This window comes from Uloborus diversus, chromosome 2 (assembly GCF_026930045.1).
Source record: "Uloborus diversus isolate 005 chromosome 2, Udiv.v.3.1, whole genome shotgun sequence".
Classification (NCBI taxonomy): domain Eukaryota; kingdom Metazoa; phylum Arthropoda; class Arachnida; order Araneae; family Uloboridae; genus Uloborus; species Uloborus diversus.
In genome coordinates this window covers 152,026,100-152,042,502 of record NC_072732.1, presented here as the reverse complement: position 1 = coordinate 152,042,502, position 16,403 = coordinate 152,026,100, and the positions used below count along the sequence as shown (strand labels likewise).

Sequence of the window (16,403 nt, the reverse complement as noted above, 5' to 3'; positions counted from 1 at the left end):
TGCAACTCAAATTTCGCCCACTTATTGTGATCGGATTCTTTTGAAATTTGGCACGCGACCTCAGATCCCATGACAATGCAATGCTCTATAATCAAATCAATTAACTATTAATTGTTAGTGTATTCCAATTTCAATCAATATTTTGGCATAAATCCAACAATGTGAAGCAGAAAAATAAAATAAAAAAAAAAAACCTAAAAAATGCACGCAAAAATTCTTTAAAAATATCTATAACAACCTTTGGTTTTTCTACATCAGACAAAATTTGTTCCAATGTTCCAAGATAATTAGAACATGAGTTATAATTGTTTTTAACTAATTTCATGCCAAAATTTAGGCAAGCCTTCAATTGGTAATTCATTGTTGATCAGGCCATTGTTAAACAATACTTTTATTCAGATGTATCTCAAACTTTCAAAGTAATATAAATATGATTTCCGCACACATACATCAATGACTGAGATCACCCAATTTTCACATAAATTCTGGAATACGGGGGTGAAAAATTGCTTGCATATTAATATTACATATCGTTTGAAAGCGTAGAATTTTCTGCATTCTACACAATTTGCTCCAATGCTCTAATTTGATTACAGCAGGAGTTATTTGCGTTTTTAGCTAAAATTTTTTTAGGCTTAGCTGAAATTTAGGCATTACTTTCTTCATGAAATAAATAAATAAAAGTGAAGGAATTGTCCCCCAGTTTTTTTTTTTTTTTTTTTTTGACACCATTCGAAAAAGTGACTTTTTACTCCAGATCTAACTCGACCTTTGGTTGAAAAAGTAAGCTTCTAACGTCTTAACCATTTTCTTTCGCATTTTAATTCTTTCAACTTATTTTATTCTGTGTTTGCATGGTTACACTTTTCAAATAACTCTTCCTCGATTTAATTTCTTAAAAGTATTTTAATATCTGTGGTCATTGTTTGGGAGAGAAATTTTGCCTTATGTTATTTTTAAAATGTATTTAAGCCTGATTGTTGAATATACGTATGTCTCTTGGCACAATTTTTATTTTCAAGGTAGAACGGCAAAGCCGGGCAATTTAGCTAGTAAGTATATAAAGTAACTGACCAAACATTTACATTTAATGTAATACAAAAAAGCAAGAGGTTGGAGGGTGAGGCTTCTCATCAGTGTCTTGAATTTCTTCCATTTGTTGTCCTCGCCAAAATGTAAATAGACAGCACCCGACGGTTTTTTTTTACTACATTAAAATTAAGTGTTTGGTAAATTACTTTATATACTTATCATCCAAAGATTATTATAGAATAATTTTTGTTAAAAATGCAATATACACTTTTCAAACTTCATAAAACTGACACATTGCATCTCTGATTCTTATCACTTTATTTGAACAATAAATCCATCAAAAAAAAAAAAAAAAAAAAAAAAAAAGAAAGAAAGAAAGAAAGAAATTAAAGTTTTTTGGGATAAATAAATACCTTTGTGTTGAACAGTAGAGTGAGGCGAAAGTTTTTTGGTTCTTAAAAATAAAAACAATCCATCATGTAAATTTAAAACAAATTTAATTGAATCATAAATGTTTGCAAAGTATAATTACATAAGAAGCGAAAAGATCAAATTACAAAATACAAAAAAGAACTGAAAAGCATGAATTTGTGAGTTAGCCACAAAATACAAAGTTTACACTAAGCAAACTTTTTAAAGCATGTGTTTCAAACAACAGGTTTTGTTAATCTTTGTTGTCGCTGTAAATGAGCTTGGTAAAGGATCTCATTTGCGTGATAATAATATGGATTTTCTGTTAAACTTAGTTCTGGGGTGTAAACACAATGAAGCATATTGTCTTTTGGCAAAGAATTTTGCCTGTGCATGTCTGCAGTAGACGCAAAATTTATACCCTGAGCATCTCTAGCACATCTATTATGCGGCTGCATTTCTGGCATCTGAAACATAATCATTTTAATTAGATTAAGCGAGAAAGTAGACACTATGAAAGGAACATAAATGAAATAAAAAATAGGCACATATATGAGCCAGAAAAAATCAGAAACTAAACTTTGTGGACTTGAATTTTTAACCCCCCCCCCCATACACACACAAATAAAAAAGAGTAAAATAACTTCTTCGTTTTTCAAATAAAATTTTTCAGTTTGTCTTTGAAAAAAAAAACAATTAAAAAATAATAATACAGAACATTTCATTAGGGATCTAGACTTTTTTTGGACATGTATTACTAAGTTCATTTCTTTTTTTTCAATATTTTTCACTTTTATTATTATTATTATTAGAGACGTACCGAGTACTTGGTAACTACTCGGTACTCGGTACTCGACCAAATTCTGATCAGATACTCGGCCAATACTGAGTAGTTGCAAAAAATTGAATATTGTCCAAGACAGATACTAAAATTTATAAAAAAAGAGCAAGCATTATATTTTGCAATCATTTACAATTAAAATTTATAAGTCAAATTTAAATTTTGAGAATAATGAAGTTTGTAATGCTTCAATGGAATGAATCTTTATTTTAATGTCCCCAAAGTTAATAAAACTTATTTATTAAAAATTACGCAAAAATTTAAGTATAGAAATATAGAATTTTTATATTAAAAATGGATTTTTGCTCGAAACAAAAATTAGTTATAAAAAATGTAAAAATACCTTTGCTTAAAAAATAAAACAACCTTAAAAGCACAGTGCAGGAACTCTGCAGACACGTGTTTTGGCATTACAAGGAATTCCTTTTTCAATACACAAAATGGAGGCTCGTAGATTTAAAGGCATCCGACAAAAGTCGTATTTTTTTGTTGAATGTCTTTACATTCTTTAGCTCACATGTTATGCACTGAAAAAGACGTTCCTTGTAACGGGGGGGGGGGGGGGGGGGGGGGGGGCAGAAACACCTGTCTGGAGTGTTCCTGCACATTTGTTTTATCTGCTTTTAAAAATTATTTATGTTTGGCAGATTAGAACTATAATTGATTGGTATACAGTGAAACCCCTCCTAACGGACACCCCTCTTAGGCGGACAATTTTTAATTCTCCAGTTCCAATGCAAATAACATTATTAAACCCCTGTCCTGCGGACACCTCTATATTGCAGAAAAAAATTTGTCCTGTTAGTGTCCGCATTAGAGGGATTTTACTGTAATTTGTTTTAATTCCAACTTGATTAATCATACCTTTTATTTATTTATTTTTAATTTAAAAAATTATTTTTTTGTAAAATTTTTGACACAAACAAAATTGCATATATATAATGCGTAATTAAATTTCAGCAGGAATTTAGTTTTAAAAACTATTATATGGACAAGGAGGTTTATACTACTATTCCAATAAGTTCAAAATTCATCACATGTGTGTCGGTGGTTCTTCTTAAAACATAATTGGTACTTGGAACTTGGCCGAGTAGTGAAAGGCCGAGTACTCGGTAACTCGGTACTCGGCCGAGTAATAAAAGGCCGAGTACTCGGTACTCGGCCAAAGTGCTACTCGGTACGTCTCTAATTATTATATATATATATATATATATATATATATATATATATATATATATATATATATATATTTTTTTTTTAATTAATTTTTTTATTTATTCTTAAATATTTTCACAAAAACTGCTTTTTTGGAATTCCTAAGCATCACAAAGATTGAGTACTCATTGCAATTGTATCATAATACAAAAAAACACCCTTAAATGCCTGGCCTGGCAATCTCAAAAAGTGGTGTGTTATGGGGACATTGCTTATCACAATTGGATTTAGGAGGTGCTTTTACATAAGAATCAGAAGGAATTGTGTCAAAAGCAATTTTTCATAGACTCTAAATGTCTATTCAGTAAAGTTTGATTATCTTTACTATGTTAATTGAATTAGTGGATTAAGTTTTTATATTGTTTAATCTTGAATTTACTTACTGTTGTTCCTTAAAGAGCCGCATAAAAAGATAAACGTAGTCTGAAAAACAAACTGCCCCTGTACTGTCACGCTAAGCACAAAAGTCGTATCTGAACTTTTTATCAAAATTGAGTTATGGTCACCAAATGATTCTTTGTCACATATTTTACCAAAACACAATGTCTTATGGTCATTTGTGAATGGTAAATATTTATTTTAAAATTCTGAAAAAGTTGCATCCGTATCAAATACACGAGGAAACACAACTTTGATCTTGTGACAGTCCTGGGCCATAAGTAAGATGCGTGAAATTCTTCCCCATGAAATTTTTTTTTTTAGTAACCTGTCATGTAAGTCAAGTGCCCTACTTTATATCAATGTTTAGCTATGGCCCTGTGCCTCGAACTGTTTGACAATGAAAATTTAGCATCAGAAAAATAAGTGTAAAACGCTTTTGAAATGCTTGATGTGGTGTGATAAGATGTGCAAACCGCTGTTCTAGAAATTATGTCTCTCACACATGTATTGTTTTGATCTATCAGATAGAGGTTTCATGCAAAGTCATTGGGAAATAAACGTACTGATGGCAGTGGATAGGCATACGCACAACCTTGTAACTTTGAAACAATGTTCAGCATACCAGCTCCCTTTTTGTGAGTGGGTTTGCCTTTTAAGGGCCAACTTTCAAAGGTCATTACATTGTTATTGATTAAGACCTTGTTCCTTTAATGAACAACTGACAGGACACTTTAAAAGAAATTTGAGTGTTTTAAAACTAGGTAAAAAGGGATGTTGTAATGTTATTATCTAGCTTTTTACTTATTTTATTTTTATGTTTTTGCAGCCATTTAACTTTGTTGATAAATTATTGTTGATGTTCATCTTTAAGGCTTCAAACTCTTTTATAACTCATGAACCCTTTACTCTCTTGGGGTCACTCGCTCTGCTAATAATGTAGATTGGTTGTATGAAATATTTTCATGACCAATCCTCTCTTCCTATCCACCATTTTTTTTTCTTTTGGCCGTAATGTTATTGCAGGAGATAAGGCAGATTTAAAAAAAAGTCTTTAAAACTAATATCAAAAATCACAGCATGCTAAAAATTTACTCATATTTTTGGTGAAGTTGTTGCTACTGCTATAAAAGACGCTGGAATAGCTAAAAACTTTGCCACAAAGCTTTATTGAGGCAAGCGCCGAAAACCTAAATAAATTCTGTAAAAGTTGTTTCTTTGCTAGTGCAGCATTAATGCTGGGAAAACAACTTATCCTAGCTAATACATATAGAAATTCTCAAAACGAAAAAAATTTAAGAATTTTTATGTAGACGAAAATCTTGTTAAGTATTATTCAAGAATTTAATTTCAAATTACAGAAAATTTATACAGTCACAGAAAACATAACCAAATAAATTTTTTGAAAATAACACAGCAGGGCAAAACAAAAAGAGCGGCAACAGCCTCTTTGCTGATTCTCATTTCGGGTCACAATTTTAATGCTTTGACGTAAATGGCGATGATGATGGAAAGTATTAAAATGTTCCTGTTTTAGCTTGCACACATTTTTTATTTATAAATTATCAATAAAGTTTCCTTTGAATTCATTGGTACAAAACAATCCTTATGTAAAAAAAATAGCTCTCTTAATTTAGCTATTATTCATTAAAAGTACAAAAGACAGAATAGCTGAATAAAGTGGGTAAAAATCTTCAATTGTAGCTTAAAAACCAGAATTGTTGCATTAATTTAAACTGAGAAAATATTCAGATAAATTTATTTTCTCTTAGTCGTACTATAACAACTTATTAGAAAGTTTTATATATCTACAGTAAAATCCCTCTAATGCGGACACTAACTGGACAACTTTTTTTTAATCTGCAATAGAGGGGTGTTCGTATGACAGGGGTTTAATAATGTTACTAGCCTTAGAATCGGGGAATGAAAAATTGTCCCCATAAGAGAGGTGTTCGCAGTTGAGGAGTGTCCATTAGGAAGGGTTTTACTGTAATATATAAGCTCTAATAAGTTGATAATTACTAATAAAAAACTTGCAATCAGTAAGCAAGCTTTAAAGAAAAGACTAAGAGGTTTTTATTTTAACTTTTACAACAATGCTGTTATTTACTTTTACCAAAGAATTAGAAGAAAAAAATTGTCAGCTATGAGTGAGTGCGGCATGTATGAGTAATTAGTTGCATTTATTCAATAAGATTACATATGATAAAATTTTAATTAAAGGTTCAACTAATACAATACTTACACTTTCGGTTAACATAGAACTGGAATCTGGACAACATGACCTAAAATATTTACAGAACAGTTAGAATCCACAGAAGTCAAGTGTATTAGTGGTTTACTTTAATATGAATTGCTTCAAAATTATTACTATAAGCTAATTATAATTAAATTGAAAACCAACGTAAACAAAGCACGAATTCTCAAGAAAACATATATCTATTTCAAGGCTACAATGGAGGTTCTACATCAGTGCAAAAAACTCCAGAACCAAAACCACAACCAGAAAGTTGTGAGAGAACTCCATTGTAGCCTTGAAGTAACTATATGCTGTGTTTTCTTGAGATTTTGTGCTTTGTTTAAATTGGTTTTTCATTTTAATTATATTGTAGCACAAAGCTTATTTGATCATCTTTTCTTTATAAGCTAATTAGTTGAAAATTCTTATATTTTGTTATTCAGAGCAACAGTAAGATACATAAAAATAAAAACTAATCTAAACTCATTTGAGGAATAATTAAAATAAAAATTTAATTTAATATTTGTGAAGACAATAAATCCTTTTTGAAGTACAAGGAAGTAAAAGGTGTTTATATTTATGTTATCCAAATAGTGTAAAGTTATGAACCTTAAGAATTTTCTTGATAATCCGAGTTTTCAGTGATCCAAGGCGCCGTTAGCCCCAATTACTTTGGATTTTCAAGACTTGACTGTATTTTAAAAGTCAAAGTTATGGGTGGTGCATCATCACACTTATAGTTTCTACTTAAGTTTGACCATGAAATCAAACAAATACAGTTAACTCCTAAATATCTGCTGGGGAGTATCGTCTTTGATGATTATCCACCAATGATTTTTTTTTTTAATTTCCCACCCTGTGGATGGAGCTTATTTCTGTGATTTGACAGAATGAAGAATAAGCGACAACTTTTTTAGTAAATACTAATTCCATTTGAACATAGATACACCTATGTTTGAACTTGAAGAGAAATAGGACGATGTTTTAACTTATGATTTAGCAGTGGCAGCAATTCAAGGGAGGGGGGATTGGCATGCCCCCTTCACTTTTTAGGGTTCTTTTTTTTTCAATTTAGGAACCAAAACTAGAAATTATAAAACAAGCAGAAATGTCAAAATTTTCAGATCATAGTTATTTGTTTTACTTTGTATGTATAATTACATCCAGCCTACCAGCCCAAGTATTTCTTCGGAGGAAGTTATAGTGTACATAATTTATCAAAATCTTAAGAAAAACGTGCGTTAAACTGTTAGATTTACATTAGTTACCACTACTCAAATGCTCTCAACACCAGCCTTAGCTAAGTTTTGTACTTTTTTTCTTTCATTTTTTTCCTGCCGCTTAAAATCTTATGGCTTTATTTGTCTTTTTTTTTTGCCTACCCTCCCCCACTTTTCAGTCTCAATTGTCGCCTCTCTGATTTAGTGCCATTTGTTGCTAATGGGTAGAGAATATGTCAACAAAGACATGCCGAAGACAGAATACCATTAAAAAAAATCATAATCGGCAGACATAACTCATCTTTCTATTAAAAGTTTACTTTTTTTTGGAAAGAATTTTTCAGTTGTCATAAAAGAAACATAAAAGTTTAGTCTTATGATTTTTTAAGTTCGCATTCGTGTCCATCATCGAGTGATTGTGACACTAATGAATCAGGATTTGAGCATGTAACTGATAAGTAAATGAAAACAGAGCAACAAAGGAGATGATAAAGGTACAGAGAAGGTGAGCCACAATCAAGGACGGATACAAGGGAGGGGTATTGGGGGCCTTGAGACCCCTGCATGGACAATTTTTAAGAATTAAAATCTTTAAATATTTTAAGGAGGCCCTTTTTGGAGGGCCGTATAGGAGACGGACATTAAGAAAAGGATGACATTAAGAAAAGGAATAAGGGTAAAATCTTCCTTCCGGAAACTTTTCGGAATTAAAATTTCAAAAAGGCAATTTCGAACGATCCTTGGTGATGTTAGGAGAAGAAGTTTGGAAGCCTTCCTCCAGTCATTTTGAAAAATGTAAGTCTTAAAGACAAGAAGATTGTAATAATCTCGGGAGTGTTCGAAGAAATATGGGGCACATTGACTATCTTCAGCTAATTTTTCGAAACTGAAGTTTCAAAAACAAATTTTAGGCGACCTTTGATGGTGTCAGGGAGAGGGGGTTTCAAAACACTCCCCCGGAATTATAACAAAATTGAAGTCCTGAAACGCAATTTTCAAATACCTCTTTCAGTGGAAAAGAAAGGAATAGTTGAGGACCTCCTTGACTAAATCCCTATCATTTAGTTGTTTTTCATAAAACTGCTGTGGAAGCGCCCCCCCCCCCCCCCCCAAGTATGTACAAATCAGATATGTAGCAAGAGTTCAGTTGAAAAATCAACTACCCCTTCCTTGAAAACTTCCTGGATCCGCACTTGGCCACAATGCAGCTTAAGCTCACCCTAAAAACATTATTCAGTGTTTAGAGGAAGAAGAGAACACACCATTTTATGATAAAACAGTACTAAGAATATTCTACCCCCCCCCCCCAAAAAAAAAAAGAAACTGTTTCAATGCAAAAAAGCATAAACTTTTCAGTGATTTTATAAAGTAAATCTAAATATTGATAAGTAATGAATAATTTTGTTATTCGTTAGATTATTGTGCAGTGTAAATTGTTAAGAACATATATTTGTGATGATCCACATCCTAGTTTTATAATTTTGTGGGTTATCCATGACATTGATTTATTGGTGATAGTTGTGCAAGTCAACTGTACAGATAATCAGGAGTTCACTGTAAAATGAAAACTGCAAAAAAAAAAAAAAAAAAAAAGAACTTAGAACGGAAAAGTACAAAAAAATATTGCTACAGATACGAAGCATTACTAAAATTTATATCAAAAGCCCAGTATTGGTACATACAGGGGTGCCCACAAAGGGGGATTATGGCGCAAGTTGCGCCATCAAAATTTTTGGGGGGGATTTTTTTTCCAGAAGGTTTTTTTTATTTAGAGCATGAAATTTTTGAATTTTGGAAAGAAAAAATATTTAGACTCATTCATCAAGAAGTATAAGCACTAATAATACTTTTCCCTCGTACTTTTCAGGGCCGTCGCAGTAGCAAGCCGCCCCCCCCCCTGTTTTTCAGAAGAGGGGCCGCCAATTTCATTTTTCAACTAACGAAGAAAAAGGAAAACTCGTCGTTGTTTAAAAAAATTAAAATAGTAGTTTTAAATAAACAAGTGAAATGATAGTGACAAAAAGAATTTTTTCTGTCAAATTTAAATAGAAAATGTAATCTTAAAATACAATTTAGGAACATCCATGACTATATTTTATCAAGAGTATCTAAGTAAAGGCCGCGTAAATGTACACTTCAAACATTTTTATTAACACAAAAAAAGTATTCAGTACAGTAAACCCTTTACTAGGCCGAAGAGTGCGTATGTCTGCCAAGTTGGAAACTATGGGCTCGACTCGAATTAAAAACATTGTGCATAGAGTAAAATTTGAATTATGGGAGTGAGGACAGGCGACCAAACTAACATGTTGTACGTCTGTCTCTCGGCAGTCCTGGTTATACAAAACCATGCTTAAACCATGCAGTTTAAAAAAAAGAATGAAAATACATAAACAAACAGGACAGCCCATAGGATAGGGGTCGCCGAAACATTCCCATATGTATATACTTTTTTTTTTTTTAATGAAAAATGTTGTCCTGAAAATCATTGCTAAGTGGAAAAAAAATGTATTGGTCGCCGAAATAAGTTAGAAATAGAGAGATAGAGGAAAAAAGAAAATCAGTTAAATGCAAAGAGAGATTCAAAGTATTATAATGAATACTCATACCAAAAGTTCTAAATGTTTGAATGTAAAAATCGTAAGTAAATCAAAGTTTGATCAAGAGATGCAGGTGGCATATTTAAAATAAAATGAAGTGGAATAGGGAACTAAGGTATCGCAGAAAATTCCCACATCCGTTCAAAATGTTAAAAGTCCTTTTCCTAAGGCCGCAAATGCTTGTATTGCAAGAAAACAAAAATATTGTGCGGGAAATTGAAAACTTTATGAAAATCTAAGCAAATAATCGTGTTTGGCAAAGAAAAATTGGAAAAAAAAAATGTTAAAACAATATGTTTATCAATTACTGAAATTTACAATGAAGATAGGAGAGACGTAGCCAAACTGACAGGAAGAGTGGGGAACTCCAAAAACTTCTTTTTACGTCCCCGAAGCTGACCTGGAAATGAGTTTTTATAACTTAAGTTTTGAAAAAATCCTGGGAAAACGTTCTCAAATCCCATCCTTTACCCTAACGTAATTAAAGATGGCCTACACCTAAGTATTTAGGACTGCAATTTCGAAAAGCTGTGAGAGTGCTCCCAACGTAACCTCCGAGAAACGTCCTCTCAATTAATCATTCATCATCACTCAAGGTCGAATAAATTTCGTCTTTTGGACTTCAATTAAAAGAAAAAAAAAAACTCCCTGAGGTGTCCTGAAACTGTCGTTCTCCAAATATTACCGAAGATCGTCAAAAAATTTCATTGTTAGGGCTTCATTTCAGAAAATTTTTCTGTGAAGATCTCCAAAACCTTCTACTCCTCTAACAGTATTTAAAATCGTCTACGTTTGCGTTAATTGAATTTAATTTTGAAAATTTGCCAGGGGATTACTTCGAATCTCTCCACCCATTAACATTACCGAAACTCTTCTAAAACTACGGTTTCAACAAATCAAATTTTTTTTCGAGAGAATGTCCTCCCGCCCCCTCTCTATCTCTCTCCCGACAACATCATCAAAAAATGTCTTAAATATCGCTTTAAGTGCTTCAATTACGAAACATTTCTGGTCTCGAGCCCCTTCAAAAACACCCCCTTCTCCCTTTCATCGAAGGTTGGCTTAAATTACGTTTTTTGCGGCTTTAATTTCAAGAAACTGGCGGTGCACTAAATTTTAACAAAACGAGCTGATGTGTGCATCACATGACTTCCTTTTGCACCAATTTAATGTTATTTTCCCTATTATTGCAATTTTAATGTGATTCTCTCTCTAATTCTCTAAATATCACCAACAATGGCCATATTGAAGCCAAATAAAAAAAGATAAAAAAAATCGCCAAATTTGTCGCCAAGTTGGCGACAGAACTTGATGACCAAAAGACTGGCAATATATCGCCAACTGTCCGCCAAATTATAACACCACTTGAGTTTGAATCGAAATTAACAATGATTTCCACCAAAAAAAGTGCAAAAGATCCCTTTAGAAACACCCGAATGCAACCAAAAAAGGAGGTGCACAACTAGACCCCACTAGGAGTCTACGGACCAAATTTCAACTTTCTAGGACATACCGTTCTTGAGTTATGCGACATACATACGCACATACATACGTACATACACACGTCACGAAATACTTCCTTTTTTGTAAAAGGAGGTAAAAAAGTCTACAATCGCGTTTTTAAAGCTTCAAAATTTTTAAAAAATTCGGGGGGGGGGGGGGGGGCGCATCTCTCTTCCCCTTAATATTACTATAGATCATCTAAAAACAGCATTTTTCAAACTACAGTTTTCAGATTTTTCCTGTGGGAGAGACCCCAGATCCCCCTTTACGTGTCACATTCACAAATAATTCACAATTGGGAATGCGTGCTTGAAGTTTGCATTTTGAAAAATTATAGAACGATGATCTCCTGTCTCTTCTTCCCTTAACTTCACCATAGGTCGTCTAAAACTGTGTTTTTCAAATAACAATCTAGAAAATTCCCGGGCTGAGCCCCAGACCCTCTCTTCTGAACATAATTAAATATAACGCACGATTGTGTTTGATAACTTAAATTTGGAAAAATTATCGGCAGATGCTATCCTGGACCTCCTCTCCCCCTTCCTCCCAAACTTAAAATATAGTCTAAAACGGCGTTTTTGTGTCTGCAATTTCGAAATAATGCAAGAAGGTATCCCTCCGACACCTCCTGATTCTGATTGAATATTATCCTTACGATTAAATTTATATTGCTAGTACTAAGATCTTGTAATATGACTATCCCCGCTAAACCAGAAGCCAAATCTTCTCTTTCTCTCTGCATATTGGAACATGCGTTTGAAAAATTAACAGACCTTCAAAAGCGTACCCCCTCCCCAGTTTTTTTTCTTCTTTTACCTAGGGACGGCCCTGGTACTCTTTCCAAAATTAAATGACCGTGTCTCATTTTCACTGAAGGGAAAATCACAGACGGGATGGAGTTAGTGTCCGTTTCAAAGCTGGATCAGACGATTTGATTTCTTTTCATTTTTTTTATAAATTTTCTGGAAGTTGCACAGTTCTACATGATGAATGTGTGTAAAAATGATGAGAGGGAGAGAGGTCAAAAATGTTTTATTGTTTGTAATAATTCTGTCCAGTATGCTCTAGTCTTCCATTGATTCATTTGCACCTCGACAATCGTTAAGAACTAGTTTTGAAGTTTGCGAATAATTTTTTATCTCTCCAATTGACAATTAATATATTTTCTTCATTAACGAGCTTAAGCTGGTGAAAAATATTTCATTTCACTTTACTCCCATCTTCTCTACCATTTTTAAACTGATTGTTTCAATTTATCATTAGATTTTTATTAAAACTTTCAGTGATGTTGGTTTTCGCTGATGGAGGTAGAACAGTCTGTTCTTATGGTGTTTAAATTATGTTTTGTAAATCATATTTACTTTCTTCTATCTGATATGCATAGAAGGATATTTGATTCATTAAAATTCTCGAATTAAGATTTTTGATGTGTGCTGAATAGCTGAATCCATTTTTGAGGAATTCCGAAACATATCTGTCACGGTGTGTCTGATCCATCTTTTTTGGATATGCAACTTCAATTTTGGAAAACTTCCAGTAGAGCGCCCCCCACTGTAGCGCCAGAATATCACCCTCTTTATCATCAAGAGCCATCTAAAACTGCGTTTGTCGAACTGCAATTTTGAAAAATTTATAGGAGAGAGCCCCTGATTCCCCCCTCTTTCCTTAACATGATCAAAGACAAGCCAAGAATTGCGTTTTTGGAATATCAAATTCAAACAATTGCCGTGGGAATGGCACCGAAATTCACCTTCCACTAACATCATCCAGATCTATCAAAACTGCATTTTTTAAGCTACAAGTTCGAAAATTTAAGTGGAGTGCCTCTCCCCCCCCCCCTTCTCTCATCAGCATTATTAAAAATCATGTTAAATTTGGTTTTCAGGGCTTCAATTTCGAGAAAACTCCGGGAGAGCTTCCGAAAACTCGTTTTCTTAACGTCACAAAAGTCGGCTACAATTGCGATTTTAGAGCTTCAATTTCAGAAAACTGCTTTTCCCCAATCATAGATAGCGTTTTTAAGGCTTTAATTTTGAAAATTTTCCTGGGGCAAGCCCTAGGATCTCTTCTTTCCCTAACATTACCACAGATAGTCTAAAACTGCGTTTTTAGAACTACAATTTTGAAAACAAAGGAAAAGCCCTCTTTCACACAACGTTAAACTATCTACAATTGCGGTTTTTAAGTTTCAATATTGAAAAATTACCGGGAAGGGCACACCAAATCTTTTATCCCCCAAACATCACCAAAGATAGTCTAAAACTGGTTGTAAAACTACAATTTCGAAAATTTTCCGGAGGAGAAACCCACGAACCTCCTAAGTGACGATAAAATACGATTCATATTTTATAGATTCACATTGTATACATCTAGTAATGACTCCATCCCAAGTCAGAAAGTTGAATCCACTCTTCCTTTAATTGTTCATACGTTTGAAAAAAAATAAGATGTAGCAAAATCCAGGTGTACCCAAAACTTGTTTACTCAAGGTGCACGTTGTAAAATTTGGGAAGGCAAGGGCAGGTCAACAATCCAACAATATTTTCTGTTCAAATGCTATTTGTTAGCGCTACCCCCCCCCCCCTCATGGATTTGACTGGAAATTATACACTCTAAAAACTGTTATATTTAACCCGATTCGGAAAGCGAGAAAATTTTTGGGGGGGGAATTTGCGCCATTGAACTTGGGGGGGGATGGGCACCCCTGGGTACATACCAGTGGGACAAAGTAGAAAGACTCATGCAGGTGCTTTTAAATTAGCTAAATTCGTTAACCTGTTTTCTAAACTTAAAAAAAAAAAATTTAGTTTTTCACTACGTGAGTCGTATAGAATAGAACAAATAACAAAAGTATAGGAAAGATGCAAGTTTTTTTTTCAATGGCAGATAAGAACAAGAAAATTTAAACTTTTCTTACCGAATATGAAGATCATTGATTCGTTTTGATATTGGCATCAATTCACAACTATCTTCTTCACAGGATCTTGGTCTTTTACGTCCACTACAAAAAAGAATTCATTAGACATGAATAGACTTTTTAATGGAACACAATAGAAACTACACTTTTCCGTTATCGGGAAGGTAACCATTATTCAATCCCAAAGCACATTGAATCAAATTTTACAATAAAGGTACATTTTTTAGAAAGTAATCTTAAATCTCTGCTATCAATAGGAAATTCTAATACTTAATTAAATCCCGAACAGAGGATACAAGAAAGACTGTGACAGTGATTCAAAAGATTATGAATGCTATATATTTTTTATTTTATAACATAATTCTTTTAAACTATTCAAAAAAAAAACATCAAATGATTCAAATTTCACTATTTAATCTGTTTTGTATTGAGTAAATAAATTAAAAAGTACATGGGAGGAAATGCGTTGGGACATATAACGGAGGGGCATACAAATATCCCTCTGTTCAATGAAAAAAACATTTAAAAAAATATTACAATATTATTAATTTGTATTGATCATTTTCAAATTTTTTTATACTTTTCTAAATCTTATAAAAAAGTGCTTAAAAATAAATATTTTTGAAACTAACCACCCTGGACCTAAAAAATCGAGTTTTTTGTAGAATTACCCACTCATATATTTTGAATGAAGTCAAGCAGTTTAAGACAAATACCAGACCCTACATATGATTTTATGCTTATAATAGTTAGCTGTAATAATTACGAACACTGTCATGATGATTATACAAGGAGGATTGATTGGGTTAGTAATTGGACCCATAGCCAAATGCTGAAAGGTTTAATAATTTATACATATTAGATGGGGGGGAAATTCTAAATGTTATCTATTTTACTCTTCGGGCATGGCATTAGAATGGTTAAATCACAAAATATCATACATTTAAGAAAATCACAGCCAGGCTCCTCTTTTGGAGAATCAAAAGTGGCAATTGCTAGATTGCCTTTCAGAAACATCATGTAATTTAACATTTGTCTACACATTCACGTTCTATAATGTGTAAAGTTTCCCCTTCCATCAGCCTAGAGAAATTTTAAAATGACAAGCCTGTTCATAGAACAAAAGTTTTGTTAAAAATTTAAACTATTATTTTATAGATTTTAAAGCAAGTGTTACAAGTTTAACAATTTTGCTAGTGCAACTGAAAAATTAAAAACTTTTCCCAAAGTGAATTAATTTTTATCTTTAGCCCCCTCCCCCTCTCAACCTCCCCATAGGAAGAGGGGCACATAACCCTTACCCTGGAACCCCTCCTAAAATCTGGCACAGACATCATTACCTAATCAAGAAAGCAAGGCTAAATGTAAACCACTGAGGAAAAAAAAAAAACCGAGTAAATAGGGGAAAGAGAGAGAGAGAGAGAGATCAATTTCTAAAACCATTACACTTCAACAAACAAAATTTTCTGACGATTTCGAAGTTGTTTGCTTACAAGATGTTAAGAAAATCTTCGATATTGAGATCTGTTGATGTATTAAGATTGGAAAATCAGTTATTTAGAACTAAATAGCAGAATAAATGGTGAAATATAGTACTTTTTAAAGCTTAAAAAGCAAAAGTAAGTTTCTGTTTCTTTCTTTACTGAAGAATTTAAAAAAAAAGCTAAAGAATTTTTTTTTTTTTTTTCAATCTCTTAGTTTCAAAGAATACACGTTTTCTTTTATATACTATGTACAATTTTTTTACAATTAATTTAAAATACATTACTTGCAATGAGACATGACTGAATTAATGTCCCAAAACATTGGACCAAATGATTTCTGACTGCAAATACGTCTAATAAAGTTCAACAGGATTAGCCTTTTAAGAAACTTCTGATATAAGAATCCATTTCATCAAACGTCTTCGCATCACTTTTATGAATCAAACGATTTTAAATACAACACACACACACAGCTTAATTTTCATTTTCATCCATTCCCCGATTTCGAAATTTATTATTATTTTTTTTTTGTTTGAAGGGTTGCCAACAAGTTTGAAAACTTG

The 16,403-nt window shown here is 32.7% G+C and overlaps 1 protein-coding gene across 1 annotated transcript; it reads right to left on the bottom strand.

Moving 5' to 3' along the window:
• Positions 1-1,518: 1,518 nt before the first annotated feature.
• On the bottom strand, positions 1,519-16,384 carry LOC129217425 (uncharacterized). Its single transcript, XM_054851724.1, has 4 exons — positions 16,125-16,384; positions 14,357-14,440; positions 6,123-6,162; positions 1,519-1,910 (listed from the first exon to the last, which is right to left on the bottom strand). Exons 1-4 carry the CDS (start codon positions 16,160-16,162, stop codon positions 1,680-1,682), a joined length of 393 nt encoding a protein of 130 aa, XP_054707699.1. The 5' UTR covers positions 16,163-16,384; the 3' UTR covers positions 1,519-1,679.
• Positions 16,385-16,403: the final 19 nt, after the last annotated feature.